Consider the following 18,939-nt stretch of genomic DNA (forward strand, 5'->3'; position numbering starts at 1 on the left):
ACGTCTATTTACTAGGCGTTCCATCACTTTGCAAACTGCACTGGTAAGAGCAATGCGACGATAGTGGGAGGTTTCATGTCCCGTAGTGCCTGGTTTGCGGAAAGGGAGAACAATGGCGGATTTCCACAGCTGTGGAAGAACTCCTTGTGACCAAATAAGATTGTAAAGGCATAATAGGACTGCAAGGGCTGACTGATGTAAATGTTGTAGCATACGAATATGAATGTCGTCGGGCCCAGCTGCCGATGATCGGCAAGCTGAGAGTGTTGCCTCCAGTTCTTGAAGTGTAAAAGGCACATTATACTGTTCTTCTCTGAGAGAAGAAAAGTCCAAGGGTGCTAACTCTCGGGCAGACTTTGAGGAAAAAAATGAGGGGCATAGATGGAGTCCCTGAGAAATACGGACCAGATGATTGCCAATTTCATTGGCAACATCTAGTGGGTTTGCTATATCAACACCGGCAACCCGCAGAACAGGAGCCGGGTCAGGAGAATATTTACCATTCAGTTTTCGTGCTTTTTTCCAGACTGCACTCATAGAGGAAGCAGAGGTGATGGTGGAGACATAATCTCGCCAGCAAGTGCATTGAGCGTCATGGATGACACGGCGAGCGATCGCACGCTTCTGCTTAAAATCAAGAAGTCTCTCTGTGGTTCTATTGTACCGGTACCTGCCCCATGCAGCGCGTTTCAAACGTACTGCACGATCACAAGCAGGAGACCACCAAGGAACGCATTTCTGAGAATGCCTGCCCGAAGTTTGGGGTATAGAATGAGAAGCTGCGGTTAAAACGGAGGACGAGAAGAGGTGTAAAAACTCATCGATGGAGGACGAAGAAGGAACCTCTCTAAAAACAGTTAGGTGTGAGTAAAGGTTCCAATTTGCCTGATCAAATTGCCAGCGTGGGTTAAGAAGAGGTGGTGAATATGAAGGGGAAGTAAGAATGATTGGGAAATGATCGCTGTCATGTAAGTCCAGGAGAATAGACCAAGTGAAGTCTAATGCGGCGGAGGAAGAGCAGACTGAGAGATCGATGCAAGAGAGAGTGTGAGTCCGAGGATCAAAATGGGAGTGAGTACCTGTATTTAAAACATGGAGGGGGTGGGTGGCAAGAAAAGCCTCTAACTGAATGCCACGGGAATCACAGTGAGACCCCCCCCAGAGGAAATGGTGGGCATTAAAATCACCAAGTAACAGAATCGGTGGCGGTAATGACGAAACAAGAAAGGCAATATCCGGAATAGATAATGCCCGAGAAGGAGAGAGATATAAAGAACAGAGCGTATACCACCTATGCAAGTGGATACGGGCTGCTGTGTAATGCAGCGAAGTACGTACGAACAAATAGCTGATGGTACGGAATATCAGTGCGTAGAAGAAGGGCACTTTCATTAAAGGTCCCATCAGGAAAAGGATCTGAAGAATACAATAAATTATAGCCTGAGATGGGAGAGATAACAGCAGAGTGTAATTTTGGATCCTGTAAGCAAACACCAAAAGGGGAAAACTGGGAGAGTAACATCTGAAGCTCACCCCGATTACCCCTGAGGCCGCGTATATTCCACTGTAAATAGGCCATGACTGGCAATGATAAAGATACCTGAAATCCACAGGTAAGGGTTCCTACGGACTAGAGGGGTTAGAAAAGTCCACATGCGAAGGCAGTGGAAAACATTCAACCAGTGAAGGAACGGTGCGCTGTAAAGAAAGGAGTTGCGCAGATGGAGCAGAGGAGAGAGAAGGAGTGGAGGGTGGATCAGTGTCCATTGATGGTTTGGTCTCTGTAATATATTCAGAGACAATATTGGAAATGGTAGGGGGAGGATGAGTAAAGATTGGAACTGTATTGGACTCTACCAAGGTGGGGGAGGGGCGAAAGGGTGGAGGGAACTGGAGAAGCGTGGAAGGGGACAGAAGAGGCAGAAACCTGGGAGGTGGCAGAAGAGGAAGAAACTTGGGAGGGAACAGGGGAGGAAGGTACAGTACGAGGAGGAGGGTGAACCTCTACACTTGTAACAGAGCCAGTGAGAGGGGGAGAACCAGGTACAGAGACAGGGAAGGTAAAATGAGGAGGTGGAAGATGGGTAGGAGGTGTTAACGGACCTTTTTTTGACTTTTGAGAAGTAGAGGGACGATTGGGAGGAGGTGTCATACGAGATCTCGTCGCTACTGAGGCTTGTGAGAGAGAACACGAAGAAGCGAGATCAGACTGAGGCGTTGAAGTAGGGACGTCTGAGCCGAGGACAGCAAAAGAATTAGATACAGGAGTGACTATGGGAGAGGTAACCACAGAGGTGGGTGCAGAAGATGGGATACCAGAAGTGGGGGGACATTTTGAAACATGGGAATAAGAAACACGAGGTAGTCTCCCTTGGAGGCGGAGATGAGAAACTGCCATGGCATAAGGGTCTGCCTCTTTGAGGTAACGGATTTCCCGCTCGTTTAAGTAGACTTGACAACGGTGAGAGTACGAAGGGTGAGCCTCATGACAATTAAGGCAAGAGGGAGGTCGATTGCAAGACGTATTAGAATGGTCATCGGCACCACAGACTGGGCATTCGGCGATAGATCTGCAATATTTCGCTGGATGGCCAAATCGCCAGCAATTTCTACACTGTTGCGGTGTAAGGATCACCTTTCGAACTTGTAACCGATGTCCTGCTACATAAACTGAGGATGGGAGTTCACGGCTGTCGAAAGTTAAATGAGCCACATTGCTAGGGTATATTCTCCGCCCACGGGCAGGAAGAACGTAAGTGTCTACCTTGAGGATTGGGAGATCTTGGAGTTCCAGCTGTTCAAGAATGTCAGTGCCACATGTCTGGAAATTTTGTTGAACTATGGTATGGGGCAGAATGACGGTACCACTACAAGAATTGAGGGAATGATGTTTTTCAATAGTGACAGGAACAGTATCGATATGGGAAAGACGAGAAAGCTCATGAGCCTGGGTAGCATTCTGTATGGTGATGATGCGCGTACCGCTCTTAAGAGCATGAAAAGAAATATCTTTACCAACATGGCGTAGGAGTGCCTTGCCAATACTGTGGTCAGAAAGATAGGCAGTTGAGGAAGTCGGTCGTAAAGTGAAGAATTTAGTCCATTGTGCAGTCTGAAACTGAGTGTGGAAAGGTAGTGAAGGACGTGTCGATCTTTTCTGAGAAGAACGAGAAGGTGGAGAAGTATCATCAGCAGGTAATTGTCGTTGGCGTTTAGGCGTGGGACCAGAGTTGGTCCGACGTGGAATGGGTCGGCGATTCGAAAATTGCCGCACCGTAGAGGGAGAGGCCGGAAGCATAGTCAGAGGAGAGTGAAGGTCAGATAAATCGAAGGAGTCAGTCGAGGCCTCAGTACCTGAAGCGGGTGAGGAAACAGCACTGGCAAGAGGTACAGAAGCATGAGGAGTGTCCGAAGAGTGGTCCAAAGACGAGGCGGGGTCAGAACGGGGTGCGGTATCAAGAAGGGGCCCGGGGGTAGCAGGTTCATGGACTAGGGCTGCCATGGTTAGGTTACTTCTTTCTTTTTGTTTTAAGAAAAAAAAGAAAGAAAAGAAAATAAAAATAAAAAAAAAGAATAAAAAAAGGGGGGACCGGGGAGGGATAGTTCCTAGGAGGAATGAAAGGGCCAGAAATCTCCCTCCGCGCCCAAGAGGACCTCAGCACCGCAAGTAGCGCAGATGCAGCATGGAACCCGTGCCATACCCTACCCATCATGCCAGTAAACCGGCAATCCGGGATAGCAACCTCACATCTGCCGAGCTACCTCGGTGGACAAAAGAGAGGGCGGCCAGAAATCCGCCACAAAGCATACCTCCTTCAGCCACCACCCCCGGAATCTGAAAGGTGGCTTCCAGAGATACACCCGTCGCCCGAGAGACACCCAAAGCCACCCTCCGGGATACCAGAGAGGGATCGGGACATCCCCAGGCAATCCAGATTCCACGGCAAACTACGCCACCGCCAAGAACCTCAACAGAATGGGATGGACCCCGGTACCCTTTCCCCTACCTAGGAACTAGCGTGCCTGTGGAAAAAACAAAAAAAAAAAAGAAAGAAAAAAAAAATAAAAAAAAAAAAACCAAAGGCCAAAAAGGAAGGGCAAAAGGGAGGGGTGGGGAGGAGGAGGAGGAGGAAAGGAAAAAGGGGAGGATGGGATAGGGAACGGGGGATTGGGGGGTAATTAGGTTCGGTCTGAGGAAGGAGACCGACAGGTCTAATTCCTCAGACCAAGAGCCTCTTCACCACGCCAAGGAGCCCCCCTTGAAGAGGATGCAGCTTGCAACTTTGGTGACAGGATGAAATTCTTCGATAAATGCTTGCACCTTTGTAAACAGTGAACACATTTCCCTAATCCTTGGTGAAGTCATCTTCCTCCATCTCTCTTCATCCTGCTCTGAAGAACATTCCTGAGATGTGATCTGTTGCTGTTGCTCCTGCAGGTCTGCAGTGGTTAGTTCTTCCTCGTCATTCTGCACGAACTCTTCCACATCCTCGTCACAAACCTCCAACCCCAAGGGCTTCCCTAATGACACAGTAGCTTCCACTACTGTCATAGCCTCCTGAGGGTTAGCCCCAAACCCTTCAACATCCCTCTGTTCTACACATTCTGGCCACAGTTTCCTCCAAGCAGAGTTCAAGGTCCTCTTAGTCACGCCCTCCCAAGCCTTACCTATAAGGTTTACACAACTGAGGATATTGAAGTGATCTTTCCAAAACTCTCTTAGGGTCAAATGAGTGTCTGAGGTCACTTCAAAGCACTTTTGAAACACTGCTTTTGTGTAGAGTTTTTTGAAGTTTGAAATGACCTGCTGGTCCATGGGCTGGAGGAGAGGAGTTGTATTAGGAAGCAAAAACTTCACCTTAACGAAACCAAACTCCCCTGCAATTTCCTCTTGCAAGTTGTGATGATGAGCAGGAGCATTGTCCATTACCAGGAGGCACTTGAGTGGCAATTTCTTTTCCTGGAGGTAATTTTTCACAGTGGGGCCAAACACACCATAAAACCAGTCCAAGAAAAATACCCTAGTGACCCATGCTTTACTGTTTGATCTCCACAGAACAAACAAATTACCCTTGACGATATTGTTTTTCCTGAACACTCTGGGAGTTTCAGAGTGATACACCAATAAAGGCTTCACTTTGCAATCACCACTAGCATTACTACACAACATTAATGTCAGCCTGTCTTTCATAGGCTTATGTCCTGGGAGTGCTTTTTCCTCCTGAGTAATGTAGGTCCTGTTTGACATTTTCTTCCATAACAGACCTGTTTCATCACAATTAAACACTTGTTCAGGTTTCAAGTTTTCAGTCTCTATGTATTCCTTAAAGTCCTGCACATATTTTTCAGCTTCATTTTTGTCTGAACTGGCTGCCTCACCATGCCTTACCACACTGTATATGCCACTATGAATCTTAAATCTCTCAAACCAGCCTTTGCTGGCCTTAAATTCATCATCAGCAGCACTATTTTGAGGCATTTTCTTAGTGGGATCATCATGTAACTTCCTTTGCCTTTTCACAAATTATAGACAGAGAAACACTATCATCTGATAATTGTTTTTTGTTTATCCATACCAAAAACAGTCTCTCTACCTCTTCAACTACAGTGGACCCTCGACCAGCGATATTAATCCGTTCCTGAGAGCTCATTGTTAATCAAAATTATCGTTAGTCGAGTTAATTTTCCCCATAAGAAATAATGGAAATCAAATTAATCCGTGCAAGACACCCAAAAGTATTGAAAAAACATAAGAACATAAGAAAGGAGGAACACTGCAGGAGGCCTGCTGGCCCATACTAGGCAGGTCCTTTACAATTCATCCCACTAACAAAACATTTGCCCAACCCAATTTTCAATGCCACCCAAGAAATAAGCTCTGATGTGAAAGTCCCACTCAAATCCAACCTCTCCCACTCATGTACTTATCCAACCTAGATTTGAAACTACCCAAAGTCCCAGCCTCAATAACCCAACTAGGTAGACTGTTCCACTCATCAACTACTCTATTTCCAAACCAATACTTTCCTATGTCCTTTCTAAATCTAAACTTATCTAATTTAAATCCATTACTGCGGGTTCTCTCTTGGAGAGACATCCTCAAGACCTTATTAATATCCCCTTTATTAATACCTATCTTCCACTTATACACTTCGATCAGGTCTCCCCTCATTCTTCGTCTAACAAGTGAATGTAACTTAAGAGTCTTCAATCTTTCTTCATAAGGAAGATTTCTAATGCTATGTATTAATTTAGTCATCCTACGCTGAATGTTTTCTAACGAATTTATGTCCATTTTGTAATACGGAGACCAGAACTGAGCTGCATAATCTAGGTGAGACCTTACTAATGATGTATAAAGCTGCAGTATGACCTCTGGACTTCTGTTGCTTACACTTCTTGATATAAATCCCAGTAATCTATTTGCCTTATTACGTACGCTTAGGCATTGCTGTCTTGGTTTAAGGTTGCTGCTCACCATAACCCCCAAGTCCTTTTCGCAATCTGTATGGCTAAGTTCTACATCATTTAACTTATAAGTACTAGGGTTATGGGCACTCCCAAGCTTCAGAACCTTGCATTTATCTACATTGAACTGCATCTGCCACTTTTCTGACCAAGAATAGAGTTTGTTTAAATCCTCCTGAAGTTCCATAACATCTACGTTTGAATCAATTATCCTATCTATCTTTGTGTCATCGGCGAATTTGCTCATATCACTAGTAATTCCCTCATCAAGATCATTGATATATATTATAAACAACAACGGGCCCAAGACTGATCACATGAAATATTAATTTTAATACACACAAACTTTAGAAGACATGCACAGTTACATGACACTTACTTTTATTGAAGATCTGGTGATGATTGATGGGATGGGAGGAGGGGAGAGTGTTGATGGTGTTAGTGTTTAGAAGGGGAATCCCCTTCCATTAGGACTTGAGGTGGCAAGTCCTTTTTTGGGGTTACTTCCCTTCTTCTTTTAATGCCACTAGGACCAGCTTGAGAGTCACTGGACCTCTGTCGCACAACATATCTGTCCATAGAGGCCTGTACCTCCCGTTCCTTTATGACATTCCTAAAGTGTTTCACAATATTGTCAGTGTCACAATTAAACACTTGTTCAGGTTTCAATTCTTCACTGTCTATGTACTCCTTGAATTCCTGTGTGGAGAAATTTTCTCCAGGAGGGGGGTATCAGCCCCCTTCAGCCCCTTTCAGCCCTGAGGGGCCCAGCCCTCTCAGAAGGGGCAAGCATCTTGTTTACTGCTACAGCAGTAATTGATCCCAGATGCAGTACCAGTATGCAACGTGAGTCAATGCTCCTTGCGGCCCTGTGTTGCAAAGTGTAGCTTAATAAAAGACAGTTCATCTCTTACCTTAACAGGACAATTAAGGAAAATCCTACTCCCACTTTATTACCATGGTAAAGATAGTGTACATTGTTATCTATGCTTAAGACAGCAAGAAACAAACATTCTGCTTTGCTTCATGGAGGAAGCGGCAAGGAAGCAAAAAGTACTAGGTCAGCTTTTCCTTTGTGCTGGGGGCAGTGACGGCGTGGGGCGCTGTGGCATCTACAGATTACTTTTGACTCTACTGAGAGTGACACTGACGCCAGGATAACCAACAAAGAACACTGATCTGTGCATTAGTGTGAACAAAGTATCTCATAAAACACAATAAACACTTAAGAGAAGTGTGATCAGCTTCTTTAGTGATAAGATTGTGAACAATAAAGACAAATCTTGTGGAACATAGTGTACCAGTGTGCGTATTCCTAGACTATGGAAGACGTGGACATCCAAGGACACTTCAGCTTCTATCAGGTCACCGATATCTGTCGAAGGTGTGAAAAACACCATAGCTCACGCTACAAGAGCAAGGTAGGTTACGAATTTCTTGTAGTACGGGGGACTGCGCAGTTCTTGAGTCGCAAGGAGTTTGTAATCAACCTATAGTCGGCAGTAAGGTGCAGACTTTTGAGTCCAAACAAGTACGTAATTTGTCAGCAATCAGTGAATGAAATATGCTGACATAACACCCCCTAGGGGTAATTTATAATCTTACAAATTATAACTCATTTCAGCCCGTTGAGGAATGACTTCGACAGCTTCTCAAGACCTCGTCTGCAGGGGCGGCTGTGCAGGCGATGAGCTGTCTTTCTAAGTTAAGTTTTCCCTATACAAAATGTATAAGCTTAGCTGGTAATACCATTTCTCAACACCTGCACATATTTTTCAGCTGCTTTTTGGTCCAAACTGGCAGCCTCACCATGCCTTATCACACTATGTATGCCACTACGATTCTTAAATCTCTTAAACCAACCTTTGCTGGCCTTAAATTCACTCACATCACCACTAGTTGCTGGCATTTTTCTAATTAAATCCTCATGCAACTTCCTAGCCTTTTCACATATGATCGCTTGAGAGATGCTATCTCCTGCTATCTGTTTTTCGTTTATCCACACCAGTAACAGTCTCTCAACATCTTCTATCACTTGCGATCTCAGTTTCGAAAACATAGTTGCACCTTTGGCAAGAACAGCTTCCTTGATTGCCGTTTTCTTGGCCACAATAGTAGCGATGGTTGACTGGGGTTTTGTGTACAACCTGGCCAGCTCGGAGACACGCACTCCACTTTCATACTTAGCAATGATCTCTTTCTTCACATCCAAAGTAATTCTCACCCTTTTTGCTGTAGGGTTGGCACTAGAAGCTTTCTTGGGGTCCAAGGTGACTTATTTTGCAGGTACATTCACTAAAAAGGCTGTGATAATATGAAATGTTCTGATTGTATGCTTGGAAGTGACTGCGGTGGCTGGCTGGCTTGTAAACACTGGCCAGAAGTGGACGCGTCTCAGACGGAACGAATAGTATTGGTCGAGTTTTTTAGCGCTAGTCGAGGCAAAATTTTTGCGTTAAAATGTATCGCTAGTCGGATTTATTGTTAATCGATGCCATCGTTGGTCGAGGGTCCACTGTATTTGTGGTCTCCATTTTGTAAACATACTTGAACCTTTCGCAACAACAGCTTCCTTGACTGCCTGTCTGTTCACCAAGATAGTACTGATGGTTGAATGTGATTTGTTGTATTGCCTTTCCAACTCAGCCATATGCACTCCACTCCCATATTTTTCAGTGATCTCCTTCATTTCCATCGTAATTCTCACCCTTTTTAACACAGGCTTGACACTAGCTTTCTTGAGATCCATGGTGGCTTATTTAGCAGTTACAAGCACTAGAAATAGTGGAATAATCCAAAATATATGGGAGGCACACGTGGAAACCAACCGCAACAGCTTGTAAACAATGGCACACTGACTCTTGGAGTGGCTGGGCCCGCTCAGGCCGCACTCCGGGCACATCGGCACGTTCCGGACAAATGTTGTTGGTTAAGATTTTCGCCGTTGGTTAAGGCATTTTTTCTACAGCAAAAAGCGCTGCTATACGAAATTGCCGTTACAAGAGACTTAATGCCACCGTTAGTTGAGGGTCGACTGTACTGTTTATCAATTCAAGACTTCTTAAAAACCACTTACTCAACCACAACTAGATAAATACTGAATAACTGTATCTCATGAATGTATAACCTGTGACCCTATCAAATTATGTTTTTTTTTAATTACATTACCTAATAAAATACTCCATTCTTCTCCATTCTCTTGAATGCACACTCATCTAATGACTATATTACCTGTTTCTGCACTACAAATCATTGATTTTATTTGATTTGATCGGATTAATAAATTGTATGACTACATTTAGTAAATTGACCATTTTGTTATATTATACATTGTTATGCTACAAATTTGTTCAACTATAATGCTTCCTAATTGAAATGTTCAAATTTTCTTGTTTAAAATACTCATTTGTACTTCATGTTGTAATTTGTTTACTTTTATTTTTACCGCTGAATATATCAGTGCTTAGTTAATCTTAAGTTAATTTTAAGCCTGTCCATAATGCTCTGCATACAAGGGGCTTTTGGTATGTACACCCAACCACTATAATCCCTTGCACAACTATGTATCATGTTCAAATAAAAGTTATAATAATAATAATGATAATAATAATAATTATTATTATTATTATGTGTCTTCATATTCACGTTCTCACAAACAACATTTAAGTGGTCTGTCAATGTTTATTATAGACACCTTTAATAAAATACTTCATCTGATAACAAGATTGTTGTTTCATGTCTGGTCCGCGAGAAGAAAATACATGTGTGATATTCCCAATAAATGTCAAGCAGCACACACTTTCCCGGACACGCCACCTCCTGACCCACCCACACCAACTTTCCCAGACACGCCACCTCCTGACCCACCCACACCAACTTTCCCAGACACGCCACCTCCTGACCCACCCACACCAACTTTCCCAGATACGCCACCTCCTGACCCACCCACACCAACATAGCAATAAATCTTACATGGCACAAATACACGCACTCCCACATACACAACATATGGTGGGCACTCACGCACTCTTAGAGCAGGGAGAGTGGACCTAGTAGCGACCAATGGAGAGGCGGGGGCCAGGAACTGTGAATCGACCCCTGCAACTACATATAGGTGACGACGCTGGAGGACAGGAGAGACAGGGGGACATGATAACGACATATAAGATACTGAGAGAATTTAACAAGGTGGATAGCGACAGACTGTTTCAGAGATGGGATACAGCAATAAGGGGTTACAACTGAAAGTTGAAAATGCAGATAAATCACAGGAATATTAGGAAGTATTTCTTCAGTCATAGAGTTGTCAGGAAGTGGAACGGTCTGGAGAGTGATGTAGCAGAGGCAGGATCCATACATAGCTTTAAGAAGAGGTTCGATAAAGTTCATGTAAAGGGGAGAGAGTGGACCTAGTAGCGACCAGCGAAGAGGAGGGGGTCAGGAGCTGTGAATCGACCCCTGCATCCACATATAGGTGACTATACACACTATGTAGACTCCCTACCAAGTATTGTCTGTGACAACAGAGTGAGCTTCAGGTGGGCGGATACAGTGACTTCTGGTCAGGTATCTTCCAGGGTTCAGCCAACCCCGACGTCCGCGCCCTCTCACGCTACTTCCTACACTTCCACAACGTCACCAAGTTCCTTCAGTGAGTACTGGCTGTATGTCCAACATTACACTGCCTCCCACTCGCTTCTCCCGTCTCGTCATCTCTTAGTCACATTCTCAAGAAACAGTAAAGAAAATATCATTATTTGTCTTTACTCCTCCTTGATAATGTAACTGAGAGATAACGAAATCACTTAGTATATGTCATTCACTGTGGCTAGGCTACATATTATGCAAAATATTCATATTAGAATAATGCTAATAACAATAATAATAATAATAATAGTAATAAAAATAATGTAATCAAATATTCTGCTAGGGTAGGAGTATACATCGGTAGGAGTATACAAGGGTAGGAGTATACAAGGGTAGGGGTGTACAAGGGTAGGGGTGTACAAGGGTAGGGGTGTACAAGGGTAGGGGTGTACAAGGGTAGGGGTGTACAAGGGTAGGGTTGTACAAGGGTAGGGGTGTACAAGGGTAGGGGTGTACAAGGGTAGGAGTATACAAGGGTAGGAGTATACAAGGGTAGGAGTATACAAGGGTAGGGGTGTACAAGGGTAGGGGTGTACAAGGGTAGGGGTGTACAAGGGTAGGGGTGTACAAGGGTTGGAGTGTAAGTGGGTAGAAATGTACAGAGGTAGGGTTTAATGAAGGAACAATCAGTGCAAGGGTAAAATTTAATTTACAGTAGGTGTAAAACAATTTGCTGAGTTAAAAACAAATGTCCAAGAAAGATTCTGCATCAAAGGTGGGGACTTTCAGCGAGAAGGCCAGTTAGAGTGAGCGAGTGTGTTTGGCAGCGATGTTAGTTTTACAATCATATCTACGCATACAGTGTGGTAAATGCGACTGAAGAGATAATATTTGGATGCAGGGAGGTACTGTCGAGGAAAGGTGTCCTACTGGAGAACCTGCAGCACCTCGAGTACCTGAAGAAAACCTACCTCACCAACAGTGTGGGTCAGCCTTCTGTCAGGCTCATGTTGGAAGAGTGCATCAATCCCTTCGGTGTCGGCATTATGCTCAAGAGAAACTCCCCGCTCAAGCCCTCCGTTGACCAGGTCTTTTGTGTGAATAAATGGTTCACAAAACCGACAAATCGATGAGACACTTGTGCAACATTTGGGAATCTTTATTCTGGAAATGTTACCAGAATAAAGATATCTAAGTGTTGGGCATGTGTCTCATTTATTGACCAGGTCTCTTGAAGAGTAAGACACATGTACAACAGTTGGGTATCTTTACTGATGAAACGTTTCGCAAATGGAAGGCTTCTTCAGTCAAATACAGACAGAGTTAATAGGTGTAATAGTGAAATAAATATAATGTAATCAGTGCATCAACCTTGCAGAAAAAGTATTTGAGGTGGTCAGTCCCTCGCCCTGGAGAAGAGTGCAGCTTCATGGTCTTGAACGATCATTTTTATTTCACTACTGCATCTTCTACCTCTGTATTTGACTGAAGAAGCCTTTTGTGTGCGAAACATTTCAACAATATGAATATCGAACTGTTGCACATGTGATAAATGGTTTTGAAAACCGACAAGTTGAAAATTGAGACACTTATGCCATATGGGAATCTTTATTGAAGAAACAGTGACTTCATCAATCCAATACAAAGTAGAAAGATGTAAGGAGAGGAGGAGTTACACTAATTGATGGTTACACTGTGATCCTGCCTCCTGCTTCGACTCGCCTGACTACAGTATACTGTTGTCAGGTGAGCCACTTCTCCGTCTATATGCTGTACTTTCTACAAGAGTGATGGACTGAACACATCGATTCCAGGCTGAGGGACTGATTACCTCAAACTCCTCCTCTCCTAACACCTTTCTGCTTTGTATTGGATTGATGAAGTCACTGTGTGGCAAAACGTTTCTTCAATAAAGATTCCATATGCTGCATAAGTGTCTCAATCTTCAACTTGTCGGTTTTCAAAACCATTTATCACATGTGCAACAGTTCGGTATTCATATTGTTGAAATGTTTCGCACACAAAAGGTTTCTTCAGTTAAATACAGAGGTAGAAGATGCAGTAGTGAAGCCACTGTGTGGCAAAACGTTTCTTTAATAAAGATTCCCATATGTTGCATAAGTGTCTGTTGCACATGTCTTACTCAGGTAGAAAAGAGATTCAATTACTAGTTATGACTAGTGAACAGGATTAGCAAGTCGACTAAAACCAACGTTGAGGATAAGGTTCAGTAGACAACAGCCACTTCCATGATATATTATAAAATATATGACGCTTAGTGCCTGCAGATACTTGAGAAGTGTTAAGGTAGTTGGGTAGCTTAAAAAAGAGATAATGTAAATATGAGTGAAAAGGGTTGGGGGGCTGATTAGCACCTCAGGCACTGAAGGAAATTCTTGGGCAGCTTTGGGAAAAGGTTGGACAAATACGTGGGTGGGAATGGGTGTTTTTTATAAAGACGTGCCTGGTATGGGCAAGTAGGCTTGCTGCGGTGTTCCTCCATTCTTATATTCTAGCTCTGTGATTACAGGTTATCCTGCGGCTGCGTGAGGGAGGACTGGTAGAGAGATTCTTCCGGGAGGTGCTACAGGAGAAGCGAGGCCCAACACCCACCCACCTTCACCTCTACCCTGACACTGCAGCTCCTGCAGAAAGAGTCCAAGCTATTACCCTAGAGCACCTTCAGGTTCGCTGCCGAGTCCCTCACTCTGTGTTTGTTCGTCACGAGAGTGACACGATTCTCATGACATGAGTACTAGTCATGTGATGATTCACTCAGTAGAGTTAAGTCATTTAACGGAGACCTTTCATTCGCTCATCGGCCCACTGTGTAAAATTAAATATACTGTCATTAAATATATTTTAAGTTAACAATAACATCATGAGATCCCTTAATGTCTTATCATAGTTTCAATCTTTTCTATGTGGCTCAGGGACCACATGATCAGACCTACTTACCTTCCTGCTAAACATTCACATAACCGAACTCCACTTATTTACATGAAGGATTATCAACTCAGAGTTGGTTTTGCATTGTAGAGCAGTGATCCAAGACACTGTGTGTTGCAGGGAGTGTTCATGGTGCTGTGTGTGGGTGTGGGTGTGGCAGCGGTGGTGCTACTAGTGGAGATGGTGGTCAACACTCATCACCATCACACACAAGCACATCAATGTGAATAAAAGAAAAAGATGTCGTTGAAATCCTCTACTTTGCATAAACTATCCTCTACTACAGTGAGTGCATTGTACACGATGTGTTTCTGTTAGATATATGAATAAAGGAATCAATATCAGGAGCACTGTAATACATAGTTTTGGCCTTTCACTGTTGCACACATATCGTAATCTTCAACTCGCCGGTATTTTATACCATTTTCAGCATATCGTCATAGCTAAAGTGCTTTCGCTTTCCCTGCTGACCTGCGTCAGAAAACACTTGTCCTGTTTCCTGACTAACCTTACCTAACCTAACCTGCTACCCTCACCTTGTATGATATTTGACTGAAATTGTTGACTTATTAGGTATCCATGAAGAGCTACCTTAAAGTGGTTGATAGAATTCCTTTACTCGTCTTCCTAAAAAATTTTTTATTTTTTTTTTTTTATTATCACACCGGCCGATTCCCACCAAGGCAGGGTGGCCCGAAAAAGAAAAACTTTCACCATCATTCACTCCATCACTGTCTTGCCAGAAGGGTGCTTTACACTACAGTTTTTAAACTGCAACATTAACACCCCTCCTAAAAAATTATCGTCTATAAATCAAGAATGCCTCTTCTGATCGGCTTCTGATTTATTTCTGCAGTCGCTGAAATGTGGTCAGGGAGAAGGTTTATGGAACTACTGGGAGAGGAAGGTGGCCTTCCTTCTGTTTCATAGAGCCCTTCCTAATTTTGGTTTCTGTGCAATAACTTGGAAAAGTCTCTGTTGATCGCCTTCAGACTTTTCAACACTGGTAACCTAACCTAACCAAACCAAAACTAACCTAAGCTAAGCTAACCTGACCTGACCTAAAATAACCTAACCTTACCTGATTTGACCTTCCCTAACTGTAACATAACCCAACCAAACCAACTAAACCTAACATAACTTAACCAAACCTAACCTAACCAAACCTAACTTTACATAACCTAACCTAACCAAACTTAACCTAACCTAAGCCTAACCTAACCAAACCTAAGCCTAACCTAACTTAGCCAAACCTAACCTACCCTAACCCAACCAAACCTAACTTAACCTAACCATAACCTGACCTGACCTAACCTAACTTCACCTAACCTAACCTAACCAAACCCAACCTTACCTAACCTAAACTACCTTAACCTAACCTATCCTAACCCAGCCAGACCTAACCTAACCTCACCTACCCTACCCTAATGTAATGTAATGTAACCTAACCTACCCGAACCTATGACCTAACCTAATGTATAAAGATAATAATTTTGTGAAGGTAATAAAACAAAAAAAAAAATTCTGACCAGTACTTACCGAGATATAGAGGTGGAAAGTTGACCCAAAATGACCGGGTGGCGGCAACATTAGCTTCCGCAAAATCGCATTTCTTTATTTTACGTTTTTTATACTTTTTTTCTTTTATCAAATTTTTTTCTTTTTCTAGTAACATTTGTGGCCTGTGAGACCAACAATGTATATATATACACTCAATGTACTGAACACAATAACTGCACTAAAGTTATTATAACATTGTTTACCAGTATTGTTTACAACAATAAACATGCACAAATGTTGTATATTATTAATGTTCTATTATATATTTACATATGTACAACCACTAGACATGTTTCTAGAACTGCTGCAGTCTGTGGTAGTCCTTGAAACAAGGCATCATGCACAGAAGTACCTTTCATTCCTCGCACATAAATCAATATTATCATTTTTATTATCACACCGGCCGATTCCCACCAAGGCAGGGTGGCCCGAAAAAGAAAAACTTTCACCATCATTCACTCCATCACTGTCTTGCCAGAAGGGTGCTTTACACTACAGTTTTTAAACTGCAACATTAACACCCCTCCTTCAGAGTGCAGGCACTGTACTTCCCATCTCCAGGACTCAAGTCCGGCCTGCCGGTTTCCCTGAATCCCTTCATAAATGTTACTTTGCTCACACTCCAACAGCACGTCAAGTATTAAAAACCATTTGTCTCCATTCACTCCTATCAAACACGCTCACGCATGCCTGCTGGAAGTCCAAGCCCCTCGCACACAAAACCTCCTTTACCCCCTCCCTCCAACCCTACCTAGGCCGACCCCTACCCCGCCTTCCTTCCACTACAGACTGATACACTCTTGAAGTCATTCTGTTTCGCTCCATTCTCTCTACATGTCCGAACCACCTCAACAACCCTTCCTCAGCCCTCTGGACAACAGTTTTGGTAATCCCGCACCTCCTCCTAACTTCCAAACTACGAATTCTCTGCATTATATTCACACCACACATTGCCCTCAGACATGACATCTCCACTGCCTCCAGCCTTCTCCTCGCTGCAACATTCATCACCCACGCTTCACACCCATATAAGAGCGTTGGTAAAACTATACTCTCATACATTCCCCTCTTTGCCTCCAAGGACAAAGTTCTTTGTTTCCACAGACTCCTAAGTGCACCACTCACTCTTTTTCCCTCATCAATTCTATGATTCACCTCATCTTTCATAGACCCATCCGCCGACACGTCCACTCCCAAATATCTGAATACGTTCACCTCCTCCATACTCTCTCCCTCCAATCTGATATTCAATCTTTCATCACCTAATCTTTTTGTTATCCTCATAACCTTACTCTTTCCTGTATTCACCTTTAATTTTCTTCTTTTGCACACCCTACCAAATTCATCCACCAATCTCTGCAACTTCTCTTCAGAATCTCCCAAGAGCACAGTGTCATCAGCAAAGAGCAGCTGTGACAACTCCCACTTTGTGTGTGATTCTTTATCTTTTAACTCCACGCCTCTTGCCAAAACCCTCGCATTTACTTCTCTTACAACCCCGTCTATAAATATATTAAACAACCACGGTGACATCACACATCCTTGTCTAAGGCCTACTTTTACTGGGAAAAAATTTCCCTCTTTCCTACATACTCTAACTTGAGCCTCACTATCCTCGTAAAAACTCTTCACTGCTTTCAGTAACCTACCTCCTACACCATACACTTGCAACATCTGCCACATTGCCCCCCTATCCACCCTGTCATACGCCTTTTCCAAATCCATAAATGCCACAAAGACCTCTTTAGCCTTATCTAAATACTGTTCACTTATATGTTTCACTGTAAACACCTGGTCCACACACCCCCTACCTTTCCTAAAGCCTCCTTGTTCATCTGCTATCCTATTCTCCGTCTTACTCTTAATTCTTTCAATTATAACTCTACCATACACTTTACCAGGTACACTCAACAGACTTATCCCCCTATAATTTTTGCACTCTCTTTTATCCCCTTTGCCTTTATACAAAGGAACTATGCATGCTCTCTGCCAATCCCTAGGTACCTTACCCTCTTCCATACATTTATTAAATAATTGCACCAACCACTCCAAAACTATATCCCCACCTGCTTTTAACATTTCTATCTTTATCCCATCAATCCCGGCTGCCTTACCCCCTTTCATTTTACCTACTGCCTCACGAACTTCCCCCACACTCACAACTGGCTCTTCCTCACTCCTACAAGATGTTATTCCTCCTTGCCCTATACACGAAATCACAGCTTCCCTATCTTCATCAACATTTAACAATTCCTCAAAATATTCCTTCCATCTTCCCAATACCTCTAACTCTCCATTTAATAACTCTCCTCTCCTATTTTTAACTGACAAATCCATTTGTTCTCTAGGCTTTCTTAACTTGTTAATCTCACTCCAAAACTTTTTCTTATTTTCAACAAAATTTGTTGATAACATCTCACCCACTCTCTCATTTGCTCTCTTTTTACATTGCTTCACCACTCTCTTAACTTCTCTCTTTTTCTCCATATACTCTTCCCTCCTTGCATCACTTCTACTTTGTAAAAACTTCTCATATGCTAACTTTTTCTCCCTTACTACTCTCTTTACATCATCATTCCACCAATCGCTCCTCTTCCCTCCTGCACCCACTTTCCTGTAACCACAAACTTCTGCTGAACACTCTAACACTACATTTTTAAACCTACCCCATACCTCTTCGACCCCATTGCCTATGCTCTCATTAGCCCATCTATCCTCCAATAGCTGTTTATATCTTACCCTAACTGCCTCCTCTTTTAGTTTATAAACCTTCACCTCTCTCTTCCCTGATGCTTCTATTCTCCTTGTATCCCATCTACCTTTTACTCTCAGTATAGCTACAACTAGAAAGTGATCTGATATATCTGTGGCCCCTCTATAAACATGTACATCCTGAAGTCTACTCAACAGTCTTTTATCTACCAATACATAATCCAACAAACTACTGTCATTTCGCCCTACATCATATCGTGTATACTTATTTATCCTCTTTTTCTTAAAATATGTATTACCTATAACTAAACCCCTTTCTATACAAAGTTCAATCAAAGGGCTCCCATTATCATTTACACCTGGCACCCCAAACTTACCTACCACACCCTCTCTAAAAGTTTCTCCTACTTTAGCATTCAAGTCCCCTACCACAATTACTCTCTCACTTGGTTCAAAGGCTCCTATACATTCACTTAACATCTCCCAAAATCTCTCTCTCTCCTCTGCATTCCTCTCTTCTCCAGGTGCATACACGCTTATTATGACCCACTTCTCGCATCCAACCTTTACTTTAATCCACATAATTCTTGAATTTACACATTCATATTCTCTTTTCTCCTTCCATAACTGATCATTTAACATTACTGCTACCCCTTCCTTTGC

General features: G+C 43.0%; 1 protein-coding gene across 1 annotated transcript in view; it reads left to right on the plus strand.

Annotated features, from left to right (window-relative positions):
- LOC128694134 (glutamate receptor-like) overlaps positions 1 to 13,838 on the plus strand; it is a 48,018-nt gene extending 34,180 nt beyond the window's left edge. Inside the window, exons 6-8 of the mRNA XM_070105297.1 lie at positions 10,995 to 11,119; positions 11,957 to 12,143; positions 13,586 to 13,838. Coding sequence (XP_069961398.1) covers positions 10,995 to 11,119; positions 11,957 to 12,143; positions 13,586 to 13,807 — 534 coding nt within the window. The 3' untranslated portion in view covers positions 13,808 to 13,838. The remainder of the gene's footprint in view (positions 1 to 10,994; positions 11,120 to 11,956; positions 12,144 to 13,585) is intronic.
- The last annotated feature ends 5,101 nt before the right edge of the window (positions 13,839 to 18,939 follow it).

The sequence above is a fragment of the Cherax quadricarinatus genome, chromosome 6, assembly GCF_038502225.1.
Source record: "Cherax quadricarinatus isolate ZL_2023a chromosome 6, ASM3850222v1, whole genome shotgun sequence".
Classification (NCBI taxonomy): Eukaryota; Metazoa; Arthropoda; class Malacostraca; order Decapoda; family Parastacidae; genus Cherax; species Cherax quadricarinatus.